This window comes from Ochotona curzoniae, unplaced genomic scaffold, assembly GCF_017591425.1.
Source record: "Ochotona curzoniae isolate NIBS_2020 unplaced genomic scaffold, NIBS_Ocur_1.0 contig_66, whole genome shotgun sequence".
In the NCBI taxonomy this organism is placed as follows: Eukaryota; Metazoa; Chordata; class Mammalia; order Lagomorpha; family Ochotonidae; genus Ochotona; species Ochotona curzoniae.
This window is the reverse complement of record NW_024466512.1, coordinates 5,495,449-5,518,965: the sequence shown is the minus strand read 5'-3', so window position 1 is coordinate 5,518,965 and position 23,517 is coordinate 5,495,449. Positions and strand designations below refer to the sequence as shown.

The window sequence follows — 23,517 nt, the reverse complement described above, 5'->3', positions numbered from 1 at the left end:
TAGAGAGCCACGAACCTGCACTCCTGTCCAGGGATGCTGAGTCCCAAGCTCCTTGGAGTTCTGGCAGCCTCCCCGCTCCCCCAGTCGTGCCAGTGGCAGTCTGCCTCCCCTCCCCCACATATTCGGAAAGATTTCTGCCATGTTTTTATCATTTAGGTCCTCAATAAGCTTGAACTTGCCTCCTCATCAGACCCAGCACAGACAGCCATCGGGGATTTCTGGGTTGAGAGACACCAACTGAGACTAGGCTGGGCATACTGAATACCAGCCCCTCCCAGTCTCTGGTCCCGGATCTGAGGCTGGCAGTGGACAGGCCAGGGCATCCCGCTGGGAGCACCAAATCAGAGGAAGATCTCTCCTGGCAGAGATGCCCAAGGATGGTACAGCCAGCTCCAGGGTCCTTCCAGCCCATTCATGGATGTTGCTGCCAAGAGGGTACCGAAGTGCCCTGGGGACAGTCTGGAGAGGTCCCTGGGAACACCTGGCCTCTGCATTGGGCCATGCAAGGACCCTGCCTGAGTTCCCCCAGCTCAGTCCAGAATGGTGGGTCATCTGCCTTGGGAAGCTCAGTGGAGGAGCAGAAAAAAGTGGCCTGGACCCTCCATGTCAGGGTCCGGCTCCACTGGGTGTTCAGGCTGGGACAGGAGGCACTCAGATAACCAAGGGGCCTGTGCATGCCCCCTTTCTTTCAAAGACTTTCCCCCACTTGGCTGCTCTTTGCCACGCATGGGGGACGGGGATCATATAGTCGGGGAGGGGATGCCAGAGTGAGCCAATCACTCTGCAGCAAAACCTTCAGGGTTGGTGTGTGTGTGTGTGTGTGTGTGCGTCCGCGCGCGTGTACAGGAATCAGCAGGGATTTCTGTATTAAAAGCAGCCAGATTCCAAGAGAGACAGAGAAAGAGAGAGCAGGAGGGGGAAGAAGCAAAAGGGAGGGGGGAAATTGGAGGTGGAAGAAACAGATTGGAGAGAATAGCAGAGAGAGGGAGGGAGGGAGAGAAAGAGAGGGGAGAGAGGTGGAGGCGAGAGAAGAAAGGGAGAGAAGAAAGGGAGAGTGAGCAGAGAGGGAGGCAGAAAGGAAGCAAGAGAACAGAAGCGTGCTTGGAAAAGAGAGCTTGGAGAGATGGTGTGAGGCGGCAGCCTGCGAAGGTAGGGCAGGGTCGGGAGCGCTCACAATCCTGCTCCAAGGGCGCCCAGGGCTCCGGTGCAGCGGCTCGCCCAGGCAAGAGGCGATTCGCAGATCCACGCGCCCAGGTGCCTTCCTCCGGCGGTGGCGCGGAGACTCGGGTGGCTGCTCAGCAAGTAGCGCGGGGTGACGGCTGGCTACCTCGGAGGTTGGCGCCGGGTTTTGGATTTGCTGCAAGCTCGGGACGCCTGCCCCAGGAGTTGGTGCGGGGATCCGGCGTGGCTGCGCGCTCCTCGGGGAGTCATGGCAGCCGGGGCTGGGGGTCGCCGGGTGGCGGCGCGGCGGAGGGGCTGAGCCGGTCGGGTCGCGGGCTGCGCCATGGAGGCGCCGGGTTGCGGACCCTGAGCGCCGGTGGTGGGCGCGCACCATGAACTCGTGGGACGCGGGGCTGGCAGGGCTGCTGGCGGCCACGATGGGCGTTTCACTGTTGTCCAACGCGCTGGTGCTGCTCTGCCTCCTGCACAGCGCCGACATCCGCCGCCAGGCCCCTGCGCTCTTCACCCTGAACCTCACGTGCGGCAACCTGCTGTGCACCGTGGTCAACATGCCTCTCACGCTGGCTGGCGTCGTGGCGCAGCGGCAGCCGGCCGGCGACCGCCTGTGCCGCCTGGCCGCCTTTCTGGACACCTTCCTGGCCGCCAACTCCATGCTCAGCATGGCCGCGCTTAGCATCGACCGCTGGGTGGCCGTGGTCTTTCCGCTGAGCTACCGTGCCAAGATGCGCCTCCGCGACGCGGCGCTCATGGTGGCCTACACGTGGCTGCATGCGCTCAGCTTCCCTGCTGCCGCGCTCGCCCTGTCCTGGCTTGGCTTCCACCAGCTGTATGCGTCGTGCACGCTGTGCAGCCGGCGCCCAGACGAGCGCCTGCGCTTCGCCGTCTTCACCAGCACCTTCCACGCGCTCAGCTTCCTGCTCTCCTTCGTTGTGCTCTGCTTCACGTACCTCAAGGTGCTCAAGGTTGCCCGCTTCCACTGCAAGCGCATCGACGTGATCACCATGCAGACGCTCGTGCTGCTCGTGGACATCCACCCCAGGTGAGGGGACGTCGGGCACGCGGTGTCCGGACAGGGCTACAGGGAACTCCGTGAGTAGGAGACCCCTTATCTCCATCCGCCCCACTCCTCTCCGGGCTCCATTTTCTCCTCACAAAACATGGGTGGGGAGGGTTGCCCGTGCTCCCGACTTCAACAGGTGCTTAGAGCATCAGCCAAGCAGGGCTGCGAAAATGCAGGTAGGAGGAATCAGTCAGAACTTCGCTGGGTTTCTTGAATGCCTTGTGTGTGCTTATCATTTTTACTTTAACTGGCATGTGCGAAGGCGAAGGGTTTGAATCCGGCCCTAGAGGTGGGGCCAGATGCTTGGGAAACCCCAGCAGAGATGGGAAACCAGTCTATGGTGCTGACACAGCTCTCCTCTCCCTGGTGCCAGGGTTGCCTCCGTCCCCACCCTTGTATGCCTGTGAGTCCTCCTTGGATGAAACTTGGACGCATCATCCCAGCCCCGTGAGTCTGGAGGGGACAAGGCACTTTGTGCCTTCCCCAGAGAGCACTGTCCAGTGTCTCCCAGATGTGCGGCTCAGGAATTCCCCTCCCTCCACCGAAGGAGTGTCCCCAAGATCCAGGAACGCAGTTGCTCTTCCACATCCCTGCCACTCTGGCTGCCATTTGTTTGGAAAGCAGGTGGAGACAGGCAAGCAGAACACCTGCTTGGGAGCCCTGTCATTCCCAGGAGTCTTCAGCGGGAGGGGGCATTCTCTCCCGAGCTGTCCTGAGCTCACCTGAGCTCTTCTCAGGAGACCAGCAGAGGGACTGGGACTGCAACTGGCAGTGTCTTTGCAAGGTCTGTTGCTTTTTTTTTACCTCCAGGTATTGCAGCTCCCCAGCTGCTGCCTAGGACCCTGGGGAAAGGGGGCTTGAACATGAGATGGTACAGAAAGCGAGGCAGGCAGAGAGCGCAGATGTGGGATCTGAGAGCAGATGCCTGGGAGTCTAGGGGACCTGTTGGAGGCAGGAGGGCACTGTCCCCAGGGTGCACATGATCCTCTCTAGAGCTGCTGGAGACAGGCCAGAGGCGTCCACCTGAGCAGCGGCTCCTGGCCAAGCTCTTCCTGCCCATGGGCAGTTGCAAGCAATCCCAAACTTCTTGGTGTCTGCACATGAAAGGACATGAATGCACGTGTTCCTCATTGCCCTCTGAGCATCCATGCCTGGGTAATTGCTTGGGCCAGCCTCTTGCCCCAGTCACAGCCAAAAGGTGCACACATCTGCTCTCGCTGCCCGAGTTCATCCCTGTTCCATGTCACCTGGGTAAGGCTCTGCAGCCACAGCTGCTAGCAGTCCCCCTTCTGTCGTGAGTGGCAGGGTTGGGCTGTGGGGAGCTTGTTTCAGAAGCTGCATTCCCTAGGGCTTGGGCTGGGGCTGCTTTGGAAGATGCCACTGAACTCCTGGGAACGCAGGGTTCCTAGAGAGGCACTGTGCAAGGAGTGCCTGGCGGAGGAGGCAGTGAGCTGGAAATGAATCCATGCTTATTCAGATCAGCACAAACCCCATCCCCACCCATTCTACAAGGCCCCAAACAGGAAGAGAGAGACTCCTTTCCAGTCCCGGTGATGTGCAGTCAGCTCTGCTCTTTCCAATTGTTCAGGTCAGTCTCTGCGGACACAGAAAGAGGCCTGGGTTGCAGAGGGAAGCTGCCTCCTCTGGGCTGTTCTCAGCCACCCCTACTCCCAGCACCCCAGCATCCTGGAGGATCCCAAGGAAGAGCGGGTTTCATTGGATAGTTGTAGTGCTTAAGAGTAGAGATTTCTCTGGCCAGTCACACAGGTCACTGCCCGCCCCGCTCCCCTCCTCACCTCTCTGAGATTACAGGAGCAATTAGGACAGAACTACCCTCCAACTAGTCCTTATCCCTGAATGAGGGACTAGGGAGGGGTGACCCATCAGGAGACTGCCATTCCACAGGGGAGCCCCTCACAGCCAGTCTGTCAGCTTCTGTCTGAGCTCCACAATCTCTCTCTGCACAAATGAGAAGCTGCACGGCTAGCTGGAGGCTGTGCTGAGCCTCCTGGGCTGGTATGGTGCTCTGAGTCTGCAGGGTTCAGGGATGCTAGGCATCCTCCTCTGAGCGGCCAGCACAGCAGGTGGAATCTGTGGTCCACGGAAGTCCTGATGGCCTTCTAGGCCTGACTCGAAGGGGGCTTGTTTCTGGTCCTCTGAGGTGCATTGTAGTACTTGTCAGGATGTGTGCTATTGGTGTCTGACTTCCTGCAGGAAGCATGACACTGCCCCACCAGCCTCACCCACCATCCAAGCATCAGAGACCCTCCCTTCTGCTGTTCTGTGGGTGGTTTCTTAGAAAGCAGTTGGCAGTTCCTAATGTTCATTATGCACCTGCCCTCTGTCTGCTCAAGATGCACTGTTCTGTTTCTCAAACCACAGCTTCAGGCTACCTATGCCCAAGGCCTCTGTCTGGTGCTCCCAGGCATGTATAACCACGTGGGACCTGCACGGGTGCAAGTGGCTGGTTCTTCCCAGTCTGGCTGAGCATCAGCTGTGGTTGACAGTTTCTCAGAATCAGCATGTTGCTGATGGAGACTCAACAGGGAAATGCCCAGAGCCTTGTTTGGCCGCAAAAATCTGCTGGCCTTCCTATGTTTCCTGAACACCTTGGGGACCAGTCTGTAGAGGCTGGCTGAGTGCTGACCCTAGAATATGGCAGAGTGCTGGCGTGGGCAAACAGAACCCAACTGTGCCCTGAGGAAATTGGGAGACCCAGGAAGGGAACCCCTGGCCACAACTCAGGTCTTCCCTTCTGAGTTGAAGATGAATCCACACAAACTGTATATAGACTGAGAAGTTCCTCATTAAGCCCACAAACTTGCAAGTGACATCTGTTCTAGCCTCCTACCTTGACAAGTATGCGTTTCTTTGTAATAACCTGAAAGGCTGGGTTCAAGTTTACAGTGCTTAGGCTCCATTGAGGGAGGACTCATGCATGCTGAGGACAGCTGAGTGGCTCACCTGGCCCACCTCCCATCCAAGGCCCCACCCAGTACTGCATGGGATTCCACACACCAAGCAGATGCTCAGTGCAGGTTGTTGGTCCATGCACCTTGCACAAGTGCATAATGCACATTATCCAACCATGTACCATCACAGGTATTCTTACAAATGGTATCCCTCAGGCCTTGAGCCCAGCATAAAGGTGCATGGTTCACCCTCAAGGCGATGGAACCAGAGGAGGTGTCTGTATGAATCTGGAAAGCAAGATCAGGGTAATTGGATAAGGAGTCCTTCATACCAGATTCTTAGAATTTGGTAGGGAATGAAAGGGTTAGGCTCTGAGTGGACAGTCTCCTTAGCTTATGGGGAGAAATGTGGGTCCCCTACCATGCAGAGTCCAGGGAAGGTACCTTGTATATGGATATGAGGGCAGAACAGTACACACCAGTGTGCTAACCACACCATTCATCAGTTCATCCCTTGCCTTAAAAGCTAGAACACTCTGGGTCCATTATTGAGTGTTCATAGAGTAGACTCTGGTAGACCACAACTATTATGGATCTTTCAGGACCCAGGCTCAGTATAAGGGCAGGGAGGCACCTGCAGCTGTAAGATGTTAGCTGAGATAGTCCAGAGCTTCCCACCCCCTTTGTCTTATCACTGAAACATAACAGGGTGCAACTCTTTGCACACTCCCATGTCACAATACCAGCCAGCCTGTCTCCTTTGATCTCAAGAAAACTCAGGACACCCACCGTCACCCCATCCTGACTCCCATGCTCTCACCCTGGTTGGAGGTCCATGGCCAGGTAACTTCGGGGGAGCTGTGAGCCTCTGGCCTTCTGTGCCACAGATCCTACCTGAGATTCCAAGTGCCATCACCGCGGTGGGAGTGCTCCCTACTCATCGGTCATAAGAGATTGTGAACACTTGAGTCAGGAGCCCTGGGAAAGGACCTGGTCTGTCCTGAACTTGCCATGCCACCTTGAGTATGTCCACTTCTTCAGATGAACCAGAGAACAAGATTGCCAGGAGCTTAGCTCTGCTCCCGGGAGAGCTGATAGACCAGGGAGCTAATAGGCCAGGGTAAAGCCAGTGTGTCGCCTTGTTCCAGGCAACAGTGAGCTACTCTCATGTTGTGCGTAGGCTAGAGGGGCGATGAGCGGAGGACAGGCTGCTTCCCCCTATGAGTCCAGAGACTGCCCTGCCTTCTTCAGTCCTGCTCCCTGTCTTATCTCACCTGGGAAACAGGAAATCCTCTGGCCAGGAAGATGGAGTCATTCTCTTCTCTCCCAGAGTTCAGGGTAGGAGAGCTGTGGTACCCAGCTTGGAGCTGTGCCGGAAGCCAAGGGTGGCTTCCAGCCCTGTCCACACTGCAGTCCAAGATGGCCTTCATTGAGCTGCAGTTCCTCCATCTGAGAGCTGGGGTGGAGGAGGGGGCAGAGGAGAACAGCTCTACTCCTATAGATGGCCATGGCATCCAGTGGGTCCAGCTGCTCAATACTGGGTCCATGTGGGTGCTGATTCCAAGCAGGCACGAAACCTTCCCTGTGGATACCGTCAGTGCCCCCTCAGCATGTCAGCTGCCCACGGAGGTCCAGAGAAGGCTGCTGAGTCAACCGGAATAGCAGAACTTTGGCTGAGGCCTCACGGATCCTGGCTTGTTCTTCCTGGAACATTCCTTCCTAAGTGGGTTGGGGCAGGAAGAGAGTGTTTGCAGATGGGACGAGCCCATGATCTTGGAGTTCAAGGTAGTACTGAGGTGCTGTGGTTTCAACAGGACAGTTGGGAGCTGTCCTTGGTACTGTTCATGTGTTAACTAGGGAGCAAAAGTACAATATACTCATCAGGCCCCTTTAGGAGATGAAGAGGCTGACACACAGAGAGACCATGTAACATAGCCAAGGTCACACAGCAATTAAGCATCACTGCCTGTCTGGCTTTTGTGCACCGCCCTTTACCACTAAGCTGCTCACTTAGGTGGGAGCCTGGGCTGAAGGAAGAGTTCTGTGGCCTGATGTCCATTATAATCTTGCTTCCTCTCAGAGGCTCAAGGTCTTAAAAATAAAAAAAAAAAATTTTTTTAAAGCATGATTTAGATGGGTTTCTCACTCACTGACTCTCCTCTGAAATAATGGAGGCTTCATTTTCCCAAGCTGCTTTCGAGGCACTTTGTGGTCGTTCACATGGCACAGTTCCCTGGGGTTTTCTGGGGCTGACACTGATGGCCGAGAACTCAGCACACCAAGAAGCTTGAGTGTGTGCAGAAGGCTTGCTCTCCACCTCTTCCCACTGCACAAAGCCCTACGCAATGACAGTGCAGCCTGCTAGGTCTGCACTGCGTGGGACAGGGGCCATGGCCCTCTGGGCTGTCCAGTGTCCTGGTCATCCTTTCTGAGCCAGATGTTTTGGTCTGCCCGCCATCGTTCTGTCACCTGCACCTCTTCTTAAATATTTCTCAAAAGAGGAAAGGGGGATATGAGTGGCTGGGGGTGGTGGGGCACCTATGTTCTCACACTTTCTGCTGAGATCCCAGTCCGTATTGGGGTTGGGCAGGAGCGGCTCCTGAGGAGCTCCTGCCTGCTCAGGGTCCCAGTGAGTGCTGGGACATATCCAACCCTTCATGGTGCAGAAAGATTGAACGACATCCCCAAGACCGTACTGCTAAGAGGACAGACCTGGTATTAGCACAATGGACCCGACACGACTTGGCATGATAAGGACCAAAGACTGGAGGAGGGCTCAGCCGTTGTCTCTCTGGTTCCCCTGATGGGCTGTGTTTATGAATTTGGGGCTTGGGCCATTTTGCTCCGCTCAGAGCACCTGGCTCATGACCCAAACCTCTAGAACGTCTTGCATTGGCTGAACTGGAAATCCACAAGGAAGTGTCCTCAGGCTCCCAGGCTATGTGACTTTGATTTCAATCCCAGGACAGTCAGAGTGTTGCTGTGTGTGTCATGAATTAGCCTATGGCTTGGGGCATTGCATCCCTCCTTGTATCATCCGATTTAAGTCCTATGCTCCCAAGCCAGCTTTCTGCTAATGTACCTGGGAGATAGCGGAATATGGTCCAAGTAGCTGATGCAATGCCACTCACCTAGGAAACCTGGAAGGATTCCTGGCCTCACACCTGGTCCAATCCTAGCAGGTGCAGCCATGCAGACAGTGAATCAGTGGATGGAAGATTCTCTCACAACTTCATCTCTCAAGTAACTGTTTTAAGAAAAACGCAGGACAGTTAGGTTGGTCTTCTCTCTATACCAAGAACTCTGGGTGTGAGCTTTGTCTTTCTTCCTCCCACCTTCAGCCTGCATATCACAGGAGCAAGAGGGCTTGAGTAGAACATTCTGTAGGAACCCAGTGACAACTGTTGTTGTGCAACTGTGGGCCCCTGGTTATACTCCCTGGCACCTCCTCAGAGTGTGTGACAACATAGCTAGTTGGGAGGGAATACACAGGACCCACACGGCCTGGTCCTGCCCGTCACTTACCATGAATGGCCATCATCCTGGTTTGCCTAGTATGCAGAGGGGTTCTCAGAAGTGGGACTGTTTAAGCACCCAGGAAGTCCTCTGTAAGCCCCCAGGAAGCGGAACTTCCAGTTCCAAATACGCTGGGACAAACAGTTCACACACCTGCCGCCTCAATCTTCTTTGAAAAGTGGGGCCCACAGGTGTCAGTCCCTAGCTCATACAGATGCAAGGATGGACCAACCAAATGCATGTACCCCATTGCAGTTACATGTTACAGACCCCATCACATGTTACAGACCCAAGAAATGTGGGCTAGGGTTCAGGTTAGTCATCAGTAATTAATCAGAGGTATTAGTGGTAATAAATTCTCAGCCAGTAGGAAACCTGTTTGTACTGAGATTGACTCCAATTTTCAACTCTCCAAATTCCTGGAAAGACAAAAGCCAACAGGGAAAAGTCCTGCTGGAGTCTCAGGCGACTTCCATCCAAATGTATCTGGAATTGTCCATCTGCGACAGGCAGTGTGATGAAGGAATGTTGCAATTGGATGTTAGAATGATGCTTCTCCCGGAAGGAGGGGGAGGCTGCCCTGGCGCCGCCGATGCACGTGGCTTTGGCTCGTGCGTTTGTTCTCTGCCACTTGCTTTCGTCGAACAGCTCGGCCTATTTCCTGAGCCAGGCCCCTACAGCCCCAGCCTATCTCTGCCAAGTAATTTCCATTTCCCGGACAACTATATGCAGCATTCCTTCCTGTTTCTGGAGTCACACAGATGATGAGAAACACAAACGGTAATGGTGCATGCCCACACTGGGCTCCATGAGATGGAACATGGGAAGCCCTGCAGCTGGGCTGGCCTGGGGCACTGCCCATGCACTTTCCGTCACTGCATGCACAGACCCACCACTCTCACTGGCACTGAGGTGTCAGCTGTGCAAGTCCCAAAGGAACAGGGACTCTGCAAGACCAGGGTGCACGTAGAGATGTGGGTGACTCTGCTTCCCATTGTCAGAGCTGTGTCCCCCGTTCCACAGCACCTGGAGGACCCTTCATCCGCCAAGCTTGGCCTCTGCAGGAGTCACGTGTCCTCCTCCAGAGGGGCCCCATGATATCGAGTCTGTAGCTCGAAGCAGGGGTGAGCTTTGGGGATGGAAGAAAAGAGGCAGCAGATGTAGAGGAAATGAGGTTTCATGACACACATGGAGTTCCAGCTTTGAGTGACAGGGCATGGGTTTACATCCTGCCTCTGCTGAGCAGCTGAGAGAATCCTGTGGCCTCGCCAGGCTCACGGTCTTCATTGTAACACTGGGCAGGAGAAATGCACCTGGCAGGGTTGGTGATGGCAAAGAAGAGAATTAGAGGCACAAACTGGAGAGTGTCATGTCCCAGGGACTGGTGCAAAGCAGGCTGTCAGCCGAAGATCCAAGTAGTGCTGGAAGTGAGTAGGGTTTTTTGGTACCCAAGCCCTGAGCTGAGCCCTTGGTGTAGCTCATACACTGAATGTGTTTCACACATTTCAGCACTTTATGCGTCAGGCTCTCAAGAGCCCTTCGTGCCACTTTATTATAGCACAGACAAAATAATAAAGTCAACGTGTGAAACAGCTGCAGTGTGTTTTATGGTACCAGCATGACCTTGAGTCTTAGTGGAGTCTGACAGCTGGTTCACGGTCAGACAGCTACACCCAAGATGCACCTCTGGGGTCTCTGTGGGCCCACGGGCCAGCACCTGCACCAGTGGCACCTGCCTGTGCTGTGCAGGATGCCTGGTCCATCCTGGCCAGACTGCCACCTGACTCAGTGCCCTCTCTCACATGCAGTGTGCGGGAACGCTGTCTGGAGGAACAGAAGCGGAGGCGGCAGCGAGCCACCAAGAAGATCAGCACCTTCATAGGGACCTTCCTCGTGTGTTTTGCCCCTTACGTCATCACCAGGTGAGCAGGGGGCTTGGGAGGGCAAGGCAGGGTACCACGGGGACCTTGATCCCTTGGCAGCCTCTCCTGGCCACGGTGGGGAGGACGGGAATGTGGGAGGTCAGGCAGCCATGAGAGTCCAGGTGTAGTGAGGGAGTACTGAGCACATCTCCTGTTCAGCCTTGAGTTTTCCAGGGTTAGACTCAGTAAAAGATGCCCTGCCCATTGAACTCCAAGTCCCACTTTTCTCATGCTCCTGGGGGCAGGAGGCCCTAACTGGGAGAAAAGGGGAATCAGAGCTACAAAATAGCAGCCTGCAGTGCGTGGCTGCCTACTGCTCACTGGGTGCAGTGCCACTCAGCAGCCTAGGCCTCCCACCATTGGGGCTGGGCACGTGCGCAGGGGAAGACACAGGGGTCTCTGCTGTTGGCAGGCCAGGTGCAGAGAAAGCGAGCCCTGGAGGTCCCCTAGGAGGCGTCACTGGGGGTTGGTAACAGAAAGAGCACTTCGACATCCTGCTGGGAAGTAGCTGTGGGCACTTGGGGTGGGCCTAGCAGGGAAGATCCATTCTGGGTTTCTTCTGTGTGTGTATATGTGTGTGTGTTTGTGTGTGAGAGAGAGAGAGAGAAGGAGAGAGAGAAGATAGGGTGGATGGGAGCACAGGCAGTATCATTCCCATGGGTCTCACTGTCCCCCAGCACACCGCAGTCATCGCCATTGGCACCGTCCGTTTGTCCTCACTTGGAACTGGGGGCAGTTTGCTATCCTTCAGCTCCTTCCTCAGCCCTACTCTCCTTTAGCAGGAGTGCACCCTGTGCTCACAGCACCTGAGGGCTTGCCCACAGCGAGACCTGCTTCTTCCCTGAGGCTAGCCCCCCACTCCCTTCCCCAAATGGCAACACTTGCCTCTCACTTAGCACACAGGGCCCAGAGCGGCCTGCAGGGCACAGCCACCAGTCTTCCCTTTACAATCTCTGCTCAGCCTCAATGCCCTGACACATCTGTGTTGGGGCTTGCTAGCTGTGAGGGGTAGTGCTGGGTGATGCAGGGAGCCAGATGCCGGAAATGCTAAGCCCTTCCTCTGCTCCCCAGTTAAGACTCCTGAGACTTAACACCATCCGGCCAGGACACCACTGCAAGCTTGGTCAGGGTTTCCCATGGGACACAAAGCCCACACTATGGCCAGAAAAGAAGGGTTTCTGGTGCTGGCCGACCGAGGTGGCGGCTGCTTAGCAGCATGGCTCCCTGCCTCAGCTCCAGCCCTCCTTCTGTGTGTGACAGTGGCCAGTGCCATCACCTCTCTGGGTCCCTGCAGTGCTGAGAGGGTCCAAGAATGTGGAGCACAGGCATGTGTGGCCCAGGCCTGGTGTGGAGACCCTCTGTGTTCACAGTTCCTCAGCCCCACTCTGTGAGTCTTCCAACACTCTGAGGTGCCCACGCAGATCTGCTGCTGCTCACAGCCAGGAGAGAAGATACATTGGAAAGACGGGCTCAGAGTCCTTCTGCTCAGCTCTTGGGGCAGCGGGGCTGTGGGCTCAAGAGGCAATCTTGAATACTTGGGCTGAGTAGGGTTGTGGCCCCACCCCGGGGTCTTCCCAGGAGACATCCCTCTCTTCTGATTACAAAACTGATGGTGGACTTGAGAGCTCCATACACTTGCTCCAAACTGATTCGTTGCATTTTGGATTTTTAAAAACATTCATAAAGTTATTCACCCTTATGGGTGGGAGGAACTATAACCCAGGATGTCTGATAAATGCAAAAGATGGCTGCCATTACACCCACCGCCACCAGCCCATTGCACCCACCTAACACCAGGCCTGGTGAGAAGGACCTACCCTGGCCCAACCTCCTGCAGGAGTCAAGAGTAGACCTAGCATGCACAGCTGGACCTGTCCACCATTTCAGCACACAATTCTCTAGAACCTTCTCTGTACAGAGCATCAGAGAACCTGTAGAAGAGGCCTGGCTCGAAGAGACCATAACAGTCCCTGGGAGGGGGACATTGGCTTTACACAATGACCTTTAACCCAGCTGCAGCACCCTGTCACAGACAGACCTGGTCCCACTGCTGTGCAAGGAGGGAACAGTATGAGTAAGTTCTGCAGTTGTGACACCCCCACGGCAGCCACAGCCACAGAGGCCACACAGCACCTGCAAATGGCCTGAGGCATCAACAGAGATACCTGAATTTCCTAGACTTGGTCCAGGGAAATCGTGTGATCCTAATCACTGTTACATCAATTTTATAGTCAGAAGGCAAAGTCAGAGAAAGCAGATCAAGCTTTCTCCAGCATGCATTTCCAGAGTCCATGGGCCCAATACTGGGGTTTTAAAGCCCCTGGGGGTATCAGGAGCCACAGCTCTTGGGCATGAACACCCACTTCACTGATGAAATAACTGAGTTCTGGTGTGGGTCATCTGAGAGCCATACTGCAGCCTCGCTGGTCTCTCAGGAAGGTCTGGCAAGCCTGGCCCTCCTCTGCAGCCCTGCTTGGCCGCGCATGTGGCTTTAACTCAGCTATCACACATAGGTGCCTCTCCCCTCCTCAGCACCTTCAACCTCCCAAGGGGTTTACGGCGTGAGCATGCACTCTTGGACTCACACCATCCTCCAGACCCAGCTGCCACTGAGGAACAGCTTGGGAGTAGGCCCTGCGATGGTGCAGAGCTCAGCCTGCCTTGGCTGCACCACTCAAGCTCTCCTGAGTGCAGTGAATTCCGCCTCTGTGTCCTGCCCGCATGCGAGGTGCTCAGGATCAAATATGGTGCACTGAGTTGAGCTGTACCCCTTGCCTTAAAGAGGTGACAGAAGATGTGGGCTTGTGGACTCTGGAGTCAGGTCCCTGAAGAGTAAGGGTACTGGCCTATGTAAGGGAAGGCCCAGAGGGGGTGTGTAGTGTGTAGATGGGGCCGTGCACCTGAGAAATACTACTTTGGACAGGTTTGGTTGGGTCTAAGGAGGCTCAGGCTAGTGAAACCATCTGCAACTTGCTCAGCTCTAATCTCCCAGTGGCTCCAAGACACTCCCTGGGATGAGCCCAGCATGGATGCCAGGGAGCCTCCCAGCTGCTGCAAGGGAACTCTCCGTGCCTGCTTTGTGCCTGAAGTCGTGTGGGGACCCTCTTTCCCTAACGAATGTCCCCTGTTTCTTTTTCTCTTCTTAAAGATTTATTTACTTACTTGAAAGGTAGAGTTAGAGTGCACATACTCCCCAAGCAGCCTCACCAGCCAGGAGCCAGGAACTGCAGCCAGGTCTCCCACATGGGTACAGGGATCCAGGTGTCTGGGCCGTCCTCTGCTGGTTCCCTGGGTGCATTAGCAGGGAGCTGGATTAAAAGTGGAGTCTCTGGGCCCATAAGCCCAGAGCAGGAGGCACATGGGTCAAGTTCCACCTCCAGGTTCGAGTGTCATCCAACATTGCCAGTTTACAGTCCTGCCAGCTGTGTGCTCTTGATGTCCTGTGTTGGGTTTCCCTCTACCCAAAGCGTCTGAGCAGGGGTCTGAGGATCCAAACTCAGTCTCACCCCAAAGTTCAGCTTGAATGTTCTCTGAATTAAGATGCACGTGTCTGGAAGAATACATGAGGCTGTTACCTCTGCAGTCATAAGAGCTTACAGACAATTGTAGTTGTCTTAAGTCATCAGAGTCAACACTGGCGGATGTGGCAGTGCCTTTATTGTAACTTCTTGGAGTGATGGGGTTATGTGGCTGGGAGTGGGGTTTGCTCAGCAGGTGGCTCCTGGATATCAACATCCTATTAATAAAGATTCTTTCTCATATCGCATGGAAATGTAAAGCAGCTTATGACTCATGGGGCTTCAAATATGCAGATCCAGTTCCCCTGAAATCCCGAGTGGGAAGACATTAGGCTGCTTTCCCAAGGAAGGTTCTATCGCCATGCTGCCATTTGGGGTGTAGTGTGTGTGTGTGTGTGTGTGTTAGAGAGAGACTGAGAAAGACAGAGAGTGCATTCAAGGGGTGGGTGTGATGGAGGTGAGATGGGGAGAGAGGCAAGATGCTGATTTATTGCTTTAAATTCAAGATCTGGAAGTAGTGATGCTCAACCACACTGCTGTCACGGAGACTTGGAGGTTAGCCTGGCCGTGGGAAGGCACATCGCTGGAGCCCAAGGTGCAGCACCTTGGACTTGGGATCTGAGTCCTGGCTTTCCAGTGTCCAGGCCATAAGGCGTTGGCAGAACTCTTCCTGCATTCCATCTCCGAAGGGTGGGGATCAATGTGCTCGCCAGGACACAGTCATCCAGACCTTGAGCCTGCGGGCTCCCCCAGGAGGTGCTGGACTGCTATTCCTGCTTCTGCTCTCACCCCCAGAACTGAATTTGTTGGAGTTTCCACATGGAGCAAGGTTAGGATATTGATAACCTACCCCCTGGGAGCCAGGGTTGATGGGTAGAGTGTGCAGTCCCTGTAGGCAAGGGGGACATCAGATGACTTTTTGTCTTTATCGTCATCCAAAGATCCACATCAGGGACTTTCTGGCAAGAGAAGTCCCCAACAAATACCTGAACATGGGTGCAGAGACACCAGCAGGCCCATCAGACGTGGAGGAACGTGGTCTGTGGTCTTCACTCCATGTCTCATAAGAAAAATGCACACCTCTGCACTTTACTCCTGGCTCATCCACACACAGTGCCCCCCACCAACACACAATACCCTGTAACCCCTTTCCTGCCACACGCTGGGAACCCCCTGCCTGCAACCTGGGCTGGGCCATCCAGACACAACTGGCATCTTCTGGCACGCAACACCCCTGTCCAACAGTGGAAATGACCGATCCCAGAAGAGCAGAACCTGGTGAGAGAAGAGGGGTAGGATTATTCCAAAAGGAACCTCATGGTCAACTAGACACTCCCAGGTCTGGCATGAGAAAGCAGCTGTTGTGGTACCACAGGAAGTCTTCCCTCTCCTCAGTGAATATTGTAAACAAATGGGGGCCTGGACAGTAAGAGCTAGTGTAGACCAATGCCAGCATGACAGGTACACAGGGCCCATATGCACAGAGAAAACCAGAGATGGGCCCAAGGCAGGCAGCCACAACCACAACCACTCATGGCCCCTACGAGTGTTGGAAGTGGCCACATGAGGGTCACCCAAAACAGCTCTGCATGGAGGTCCTGACAAAGGCCCAACTCTGTAACTACCAGAGGCCCTGCACAGGGGTCAACACCCCAAGTTCTGGTAGCAAGACTGACCGCATAGTATGACGACTCTTGGAAGCGGAAAGGAACCTGGAGCGCCTCATCCACCCTGCAGTGCTTGTACTTAGTGCCACCGTGGCCTCCAGCTGGGACAGAAACTGTAGTTAGGTGAACAGGTGTTTGCTGCAAGAAGGAGGTAACACGGTCCTCATCCTGTGGGAGCACTGGAAGATGACAGCTTGCACACCCTCCGGCCCTCAACTGGGAATTCTGCTGCTGCACCCCAGAGCTGAGATCTCACATGGAATCTCTGAGATGTGATTGATTTTTTTCCTCTATCTCCTAAATGCTGAGTTGTTTTATTCTATGAAATCAAAAAGAACCTGCCAATTTTTGATGTAGCTGGATAATTGGCTGCTATTTTGTTCTGTTCATAAATCCTTTGGCAAGACACCAACATGTTATGACTGAATTTTTGCCATCCATGCAAGACCAGACATTTTGGAAAAGCGGGTTGGCATCTTGCAGCAACAATATGTTGGTGTTAAGTGAACTCATTGTTGTTATTGTTAGGTATGAATGCTAAATTCAGACTTTTGTCCCAGTAAATTCATCACTTCTCAAAATAGCTTTCCTAAAAGGACAGATTTCCCCAGTGCTGACAGCTCCATTTTCCCTAAGCAGCTTCTCAGTGGTGTGGGAAGAATCAGCTATAGCCCCCTGAGGGTACCAGGGCAAGGGCAGAGAGCTGTGCTGCCAATGGGAAGGCAAAAGCAGGGACCTCAGAATAGACTCCTTGGGGAGTCAGGAGGGAGGCATCTCCAGGGCGGACCACAGCTCACCAGCCTTCTCGGCTCACTCTGCAGCCTGCCATCCCAAAAATGCTTCAGGGGAATCAGCTGATGTTGGCAACACAGAGGGATGGCGCAAGCATGATTCTTTTCACACCTTGGCCCTGATGTTGGCAACTCACTGTGCAGAGCCACGCCTACTGTCTGTTCTGTAGGCACTCAGATAGAACACAGGTGGAGCACAGGGGCCAGACTGGCCCAGCCTCAGTTTCCTCATTTGATGGACAGTGGGTGGCAGGGAGGGGTGATGGATGACCACCAAGCTCTCACCTGGCACTGTGAAACTTCCTGCTAATTGTGGACAACATCTGATTTTGGCCAAGGGTGTTGTGTGCCCTGGAAGAGGGGATGATGGGAGTTGGCTGGTGATGCAGGAAATCCTAGGCACAGCAGGGCTTCTGCCATCCTCACAGCCTGATAGCAGTTCCAATGTGGGGTACCAGGAGGATTCTAAGAACAGGGCCCATTTGGCACATGGACTGTGGCTTGGCTTGCCTCTCTTTCGTTACTGCTATCTGCCAAGACCAAAGAATCCCACAGCTGGGAGGAAGCCATCAAAGTCTTTGTAGAGGATTGGCAACAATGTTCTTCTTCCCAGGCAGCTCACTTAGGGGACAGAGCCAGGACTGGGCGCAGGACTCAGGCGGACTATCCCAGAGATAACTTTACTCAGGGCTGCTGCTGAGGTGTAGTTGCAGTGCTGGCATTTCAAATGGGCACCAGTTCGAGCCCCACCCCTTTTACTTCTCATCCAACTCCCTGCTAGTGTGCTTGGAAGAGCGGTGGAGGGTGGGAGACCCAGATGAAGCCACAGCCTGGCCCATGTCTGGCTGTTGCAGCATTCAGGGAGTGAACAGCAGACCGAAGACGTCTATCGTTTCTTCCCCCTCTCTGTAACTCTGCCTTTCAAATAAAAACAATACATTTAGTAAAATGAGCTTATTCAACCTCCCGTTTTCCGTGTAAGACACTTAGATCCCAAGGTGAGAAAACTTGTCCAGCATCACAGGGTGGGAGAGCAGCTGTCCCGGAACCAATGCCAGACGCCATCAGTTATCCACTGATTTTAGTTAACCTTGGGTGTCAGGAACAGACTGACCTAGGTTCAAGCTTTGCCTTTATAACTAACCAGCCAAGTGACCTTGGACAATAGATTTAACCTCCTGGGTTTAACCTCTAGGATCCCACTGGTAAAATGGAGGCAGTGGATTTGCAAGTGTTAACCAGTTCTTACATGTAAAGTGCTGAGTCAGCACAGCACGAAGTGTGTGCCTGGTGAACCTGTACTTACTCAGCATTGCTATAAATCACTGCTGTTGCTAAGGTCAGGAAGCAGCTGGGGCACAGACTGGAGGCTCCTCCCTGGCTCCCCTGGCTCCTTCGGTAACAGCTCCCCTCTCTCCACAGGATGGTAGAGCTCTTCTCCACGGTGCCCATCAGCTCGCACTGGGGGGTGTTGACCAAGTGCTTGGCCTACAGCAAGGCCGCGTCCGACCCATTTGTGTACTCCTTGCTGCGACACCAATACCGCAAGACCTGCAAAGAGATTCTGAACAGGATCCTCCACAGACGTGCCATCCGTTCCTCGGGCCTCGCAGGTGACTCTCACAGCCAGAACACGCTGCCGCTGTCCGAGTGAAGGAGCGGGACCCTGCAGGGGAATGAGGCCACAGTAGGGAGGGCGGGGGGCTGCTGGGCGGACACCACTCCCTACCAACCTCCCTACAAGCTCGATGGTTCTGCTTGCTGGCTTTGGCAGGGAACTGCTTCCTGGCTCCTGTGGGCAGTTGCTGGACTGCTCCCTTTCTCACCAAAGGATGCCCCTGTGCTCTGCCCTGACTGGAACAGCAAGGACTCAGCAGAGGCTGCCCAGAGGCTGGCACTCAGTCCCATCACCTCTGTCCAGGACACACAGTGCTGGTGGCAGGTGGGAAACATGGTGGTCCATGCTTGCTGACCACTGTGGGTGGGGCTCCTTGGGTTGGCCTCCCGGAGTCACTGCTGGATCATACTCAGGCCAGTGGTGGGCCCCAGATATAGTATGGTGGCTCTTTGCTACATGTTAGTAGTAACTGTTTCAACCTAAGTACCATCCCTCTGGTACCTACGAATCATTGTCGCTCCCCATTTGTGACTGGAATTTGTAGGTAGCATCTCACTTTGTCTGGCACACCGGGTGGGATGGACGGGTAAGATTCGAAGCTTTGGTTCTAGTGTCCTGATGCTTGATATCTGAACAGTTTCTGAAAGTATCAGCATAGAGGCTCCCAAGGCTATCAGGAGAGTGCCCAATGTGAGCAAAGTGAGGGTGAGATTTTTTTTAAAGGGTTATTTACTTTCATTTAAAGGCAGATTTTACAGAGAGAGGAGAGTTAGAGAAGGTCTTCCGTCTATTGGTTTACTCCCCAAATTGTTGCAATGGCCAGAGCTGAGCTGATCCAAAGCTGAGAGCCAGGAGATTTTTCTGGATCTCCCATGTGGGTGCAGGTTCCCAAGGACTTGGGCCATCCTCCATTGCTTTTCCTGGCCATTAGCAGGGAGATGGATTGAGAGCAGCCTGTATGAGCTGCAGGTACCACAGGGAGGAGGATTAGCCTGATGTACCACAACATTGGCCCAAGAATGAGATTTTGTAGTGTGCTGGAACTGTGAGACACACAGCTTCCGTGTTCCCATCATGCTCTCTGCCCACCCCATCTTTGTTCATCATTTCATTTCCCAGTGACTTGTGAATGCCAAAAGAAGTCATTCCTCAGCTCTTAACTCAAGGATTCCTCTGGTATGGAGAGGATGGAAAGGGAGGAAGCCCAAGGCCACTTCTCCTCTCCCAGCTCTGCAGGAGTGCAAGGGAAGATGTGGCTCAACTGGGCAATCGGGAAGAGTCTGTTGGCTTGCACTTCCAGGTATCCCTGCATTTGCAGATAGAGGAGCATCTTTGTGTCTCCTTAGAAAGATGCCGTCTGAGGAACCTGCAGCTCCCTGTTGAGACAACAGCTCAGCCTGGCCCTGTCTCATTTCATGTTTCCGTGGAGACTGGGACATAGGCATGTAAGAGCTACTACAGGTGGCATTGAGACCTGCGGGTCTCACATTTTGGGGAAGTCTGCGGGTGCGCCCCTTTTCGTGTCTGAGTTAGTAACTTGCAATCAGCAGTGGCAGGAGTTTTTATACCATGAAGATCAGTAAAAACTCTTAAGTCAGGACTTTCTCCAACCCAGAGGCAATTAGTTGCTAAGACCTAGCAGGCCAGGCCCTCAGAGTGAGCTGGTGGTTAAAGCTACACTGACATCCCACTGCCAGGTGTGACTTTGCGTGTTCTGGTTCAGAGCCCAGTGGACCACTCAAGTTCAAATGATGACAGACATTCACTTGTGTGCAGTCTGCCGGATGACAAGCTGTGCCTCCTCCGGGGTTTCCACACACCAAAAGTTCTGCCGCAATTGCAAACCAGAAGTCAAGGTCTTGCTCATGACAGTGTGAGGTGAGTGGACAGGTGAGTGGGTAGCAGCATCAGTGTGGCAGAGTGGCTGGGGCCCATTTCTGCCGGGCCGGTCTGCTCATGCCACACCTTGCTGTCCCAGGAACTCCTGGACCTCTTCTCCCACTGCCTGAGGGGGGAAATGCAAACAATTGCACAACACCCGCATCTTGAAAAGATACATTTCCTCATTTCCCTAAAATAGCTTATAAACCAATAAAACCAGTTCCGTCAGCACCATGGAAGCGGAAAATCTAGATAAGTCCTTTGATGGATTGAGGAGTTTCTTTATTTCCCAGACAAAGGCATTAAGACCCAAGGGGAAGTAAGAAGGAAATCACTGCATTAGTGGATCAACGTCAACCAACACTGCTCTAATTACTTTTAGATAAATGTTGGTATTTGTCTAGCACAGTCTAGAAAATTTGCCCCCAGCTTTCTTGTGCGCAGTTGAATAATCTACCTCATTTCAGTAATTTAATCCATCAAACATCACACCGTTTTCTCAGGTACAACACATTCAGACACCGAGACTCTTAGCACCTAAGTCAAAGATGTAAGGCAGTGCTTGGACTTCAGGCTAGCTTGGGGCTCCAAGAGCAAGAGCCAAATGCTGGTGAGGGTTTTCAACATTTTAAGGATGAGACCATTTTAAGGAGTTTGAAAGCAAAAGACCTCTGAATTTCAGAAGCCACGTACATGGAGGGCCCAGTTCCTTCCCCCTCTGTCACCAAGATTTGCTTTTTATTACCACTTTGACTAGCCCAGCTTTTCTGTAGGCCTCTGGAAGAAAGGGACCCCAGGGGGACAGTCCACTTGGTGAGTTTGGGCCTGTGGCTCATGGTTGGGGTCTCACCACCCACAGGGAGCCCACCTGCTTATGCTTAGATGCCAGGGTCGGGGAGAATGGCTCCTGGAACCACATCTCACCACTGTGTGCCCCTCTGGGCCCAGCTCAGATTCCCATCCTCATGAGCAATAAACCCATGGTACCTTCCTTTCCGAGAGAAGATGGTAAGAACGGGGTCAAGTGCTGGTCCTGATGGTCGCCCTCATGCCTGCTTGGCTGCAGTGGGTGGGCAGTGCTTCTGTCTGGCTGGAATGGCCCTCCATTGGAATAAAACCCAAGGGCAGGGGAAGTCCATCAGCCAAGTGTAAATGAGGGTGTTTCATCAGATGTCATAATTCTCTTGAGCCAGTTTGTGTCCTTTGAACTTTGAGTCCTGGGCACAGCACAGGGGTCCAGCAGTTAGAACAAGGCTCCGAAAGCTGACCCAGGGGATACTAAGGGAAGCGTCTCTCTAGGCAGGTGTCGATATCCCGTCTGCAGCTGGGGTAGGACAGGGAGCAATGCCTTTCCCACCGCCTGTGCCCAGAACAGCAGGTGAGTGGTCCTGACTCCTCGCTAAGGGGTTCTTAGTCACCTCCGTGACGAACCTGGAGACCTGGGGACTCGCATATAACCACATTTTAACAGTCGTACAAAGAATCTTTCCCTCATTCTGCAGAGTTCAACTTTCATTTCTCAATGGCTGCATCGTTTTGTTCTCAGAGAGACAAAAGTGAGCCTGTCAGTGAGATTGGGACTAGGCATGACCAGGCAGTGGGAGCTGCTCACCCTTTCCCCGAAGGCCTTTGCAAAGCAGCCACGTTCCTGTCTTGGGGCGCCCAGGGGTAGGCACAGGTGTTTTGAGAATGGAATGACTCTCCTCCAAGGCTCTAACTGCTGAAGTGTTTTTGGTGCTGAGGGTTTATTGCCACCTCAGTTTTCCCTGAAACACTGGGCCAGCAACACCCACAAGCACTTGTAGGAAACAGCATTTCCCTGGCCCTGATTGAATCACCTGCTGCTTTGCAGCCAGGAGCAAGTTCAGGACTCCAGGCTGAGCCAAACTTCGGAGGTCAGTTTGCTCCTCTGCCATGTCCATGGCCCTGGCTCTCTCCCATATCCAGGTAGCCTCTGTCATCTGACCCAGGCCAGTGCCCTCTGTTCTGCATATGGCTGAAGACTTGTCCTGGCCAAAGGTGGGTGGCGGGCACCCCAGGCTTGCAGCTGCTTCCGCAGCCCTTAGCATCTGGGATGTCAGGAACTCCTTGAGGTCTTCTTCCTCCACCATTAGCTGAAGGGCCAGGGAAATGCACTTTGGTGGACCAACTGCCTAGGCACAGGAGTTCCAGGTTGCAGGAAATGGAGCTGTACAACATCTCAGGGGTTCTGCCTCCGAGAATGGATCTGTGAGGGACCGTGGTGGTTTTGCTCAGCCAGACCCAGACATCACTGTGCACAGGCACAGACATGGTCTGCCCAGGAGTTCTAAAATGTAGCAGGTGGCAGCCAGAGGGTGCAAGGTGACAGGACTCACCTGCTGCTTCTCAGACATCCAGGAAACACCTTGTGTACACCAGACGCTGGGCCATGCTGGGCTGCGAGGAGGGTGAGTGCCTGCTCTACAGTGGATGAGCTGGGCTGCCCCAGGTGTGCTCAGCCCCAGGGGCTGCTGGCAAGTTGCTAGAGGGCTTGACTGGTGGAAGAAGAGTGTTCTGGAAGGCATGGCAGTAGCAGGGAAGAGCATGTGGCAGGACGTATAGGAGATGGGTACCTGCCTGGTAGATGACGGCTTTGCCAGGGTCCAGGAGGGTGCCTGGGGATTCTGCGGCAGGAAATACTCCCTGAGGGAGGGTGAATGTGATCAATGGCCAGTGGGAGTGGACAGAAGTCCCGTGGCTGGGGCATGGAGGGACTCCACCTGTGTCTAGCTACTAGAAGAGGGAAGGGAGGAGAGGGAAATAGAGAAGGGTGCAATGACGTGCATCCACTTTGCAGAGCATCTACATCCAGGTTTAAAGGCACAGTTTATTCTTAAAAGACCAACCACGCTTGGCCAAGGGACTCTCTCTGACTATACCCTGGTGGGGACAAGTGCATGTCTGGGAGGGTTATACATGAATGTCAGTGCAGGGTCTCAGTGGCCACTGCTACCTCTCCTGGGAACAGAAGTGTTGGCAAAGCTGTGCTCACACTGCTTAGCAATTCAACGCCCACGTCCAACGCCAGGCACTGGCTCCTCCCTCGTACCACGTGTCCTGTAAATATGTATCCAGCATTTGCAGACCAGAGGTTACAACTGTCTCAGCAGCGCTCTGGTATACCCACATTTAAGAACTTTAAAAATCACTGTAACTTTCACCCAAAAGACTGCATCTAAAAGGATACACGCTCTTAGGAACATCGTGTGTCTTCCTGCGTGCTCTCATGAATGCCACCGTGGCATCGACGACGTACCCATTCTCTGACATGGACCTCCTGAGTAGAACCCAACCTCCACCCAGGACACCTTCAGAGAGCCTAGACTCTGCATTTGGAGATAGAAAGTTCACTTTGAGTCGTGGCCATCAGCATCTCGCCCTCAGTGCCCAGGCCTAGGTCGTACCTGTCCCATCACAGCAGGGAGAGGG

The 23,517-nt window shown here is 53.9% G+C and overlaps 1 protein-coding gene across 1 annotated transcript; it reads left to right on the top strand.

Annotated features, from left to right (window-relative positions):
* The first annotated feature begins 1,380 nt into the window (after positions 1–1,380).
* Positions 1,381–18,222, top strand: GPR26 (G protein-coupled receptor 26). Its single transcript, XM_040991742.1, has 3 exons — positions 1,381–2,221; positions 10,479–10,592; positions 17,991–18,222. The coding sequence occupies exons 1-3, from the start codon at positions 1,554–1,556 to the stop codon at positions 18,220–18,222; spliced, it is 1,014 nt and encodes a 337-aa protein (XP_040847676.1). The 5' UTR covers positions 1,381–1,553.
* Positions 18,223–23,517: the final 5,295 nt, after the last annotated feature.

Coding starts and splice junctions, on each gene's coding strand:
- GPR26 (XM_040991742.1), top strand. CDS start 1,554: ATGAACTCGTGGGACGCGGGGCTGGCAGGGCTGCTGGCGGCCACGATG. Junction 2,222..10,478: donor CTCGTGGACATCCACCCCAG/GTGAGGGGACGT, acceptor TCTCACATGCAG/TGTGCGGGAACGCTGTCTGG. Junction 10,593..17,990: donor GCCCCTTACGTCATCACCAG/GTGAGCAGGGGG, acceptor CTCTCTCCACAG/GATGGTAGAGCTCTTCTCCA.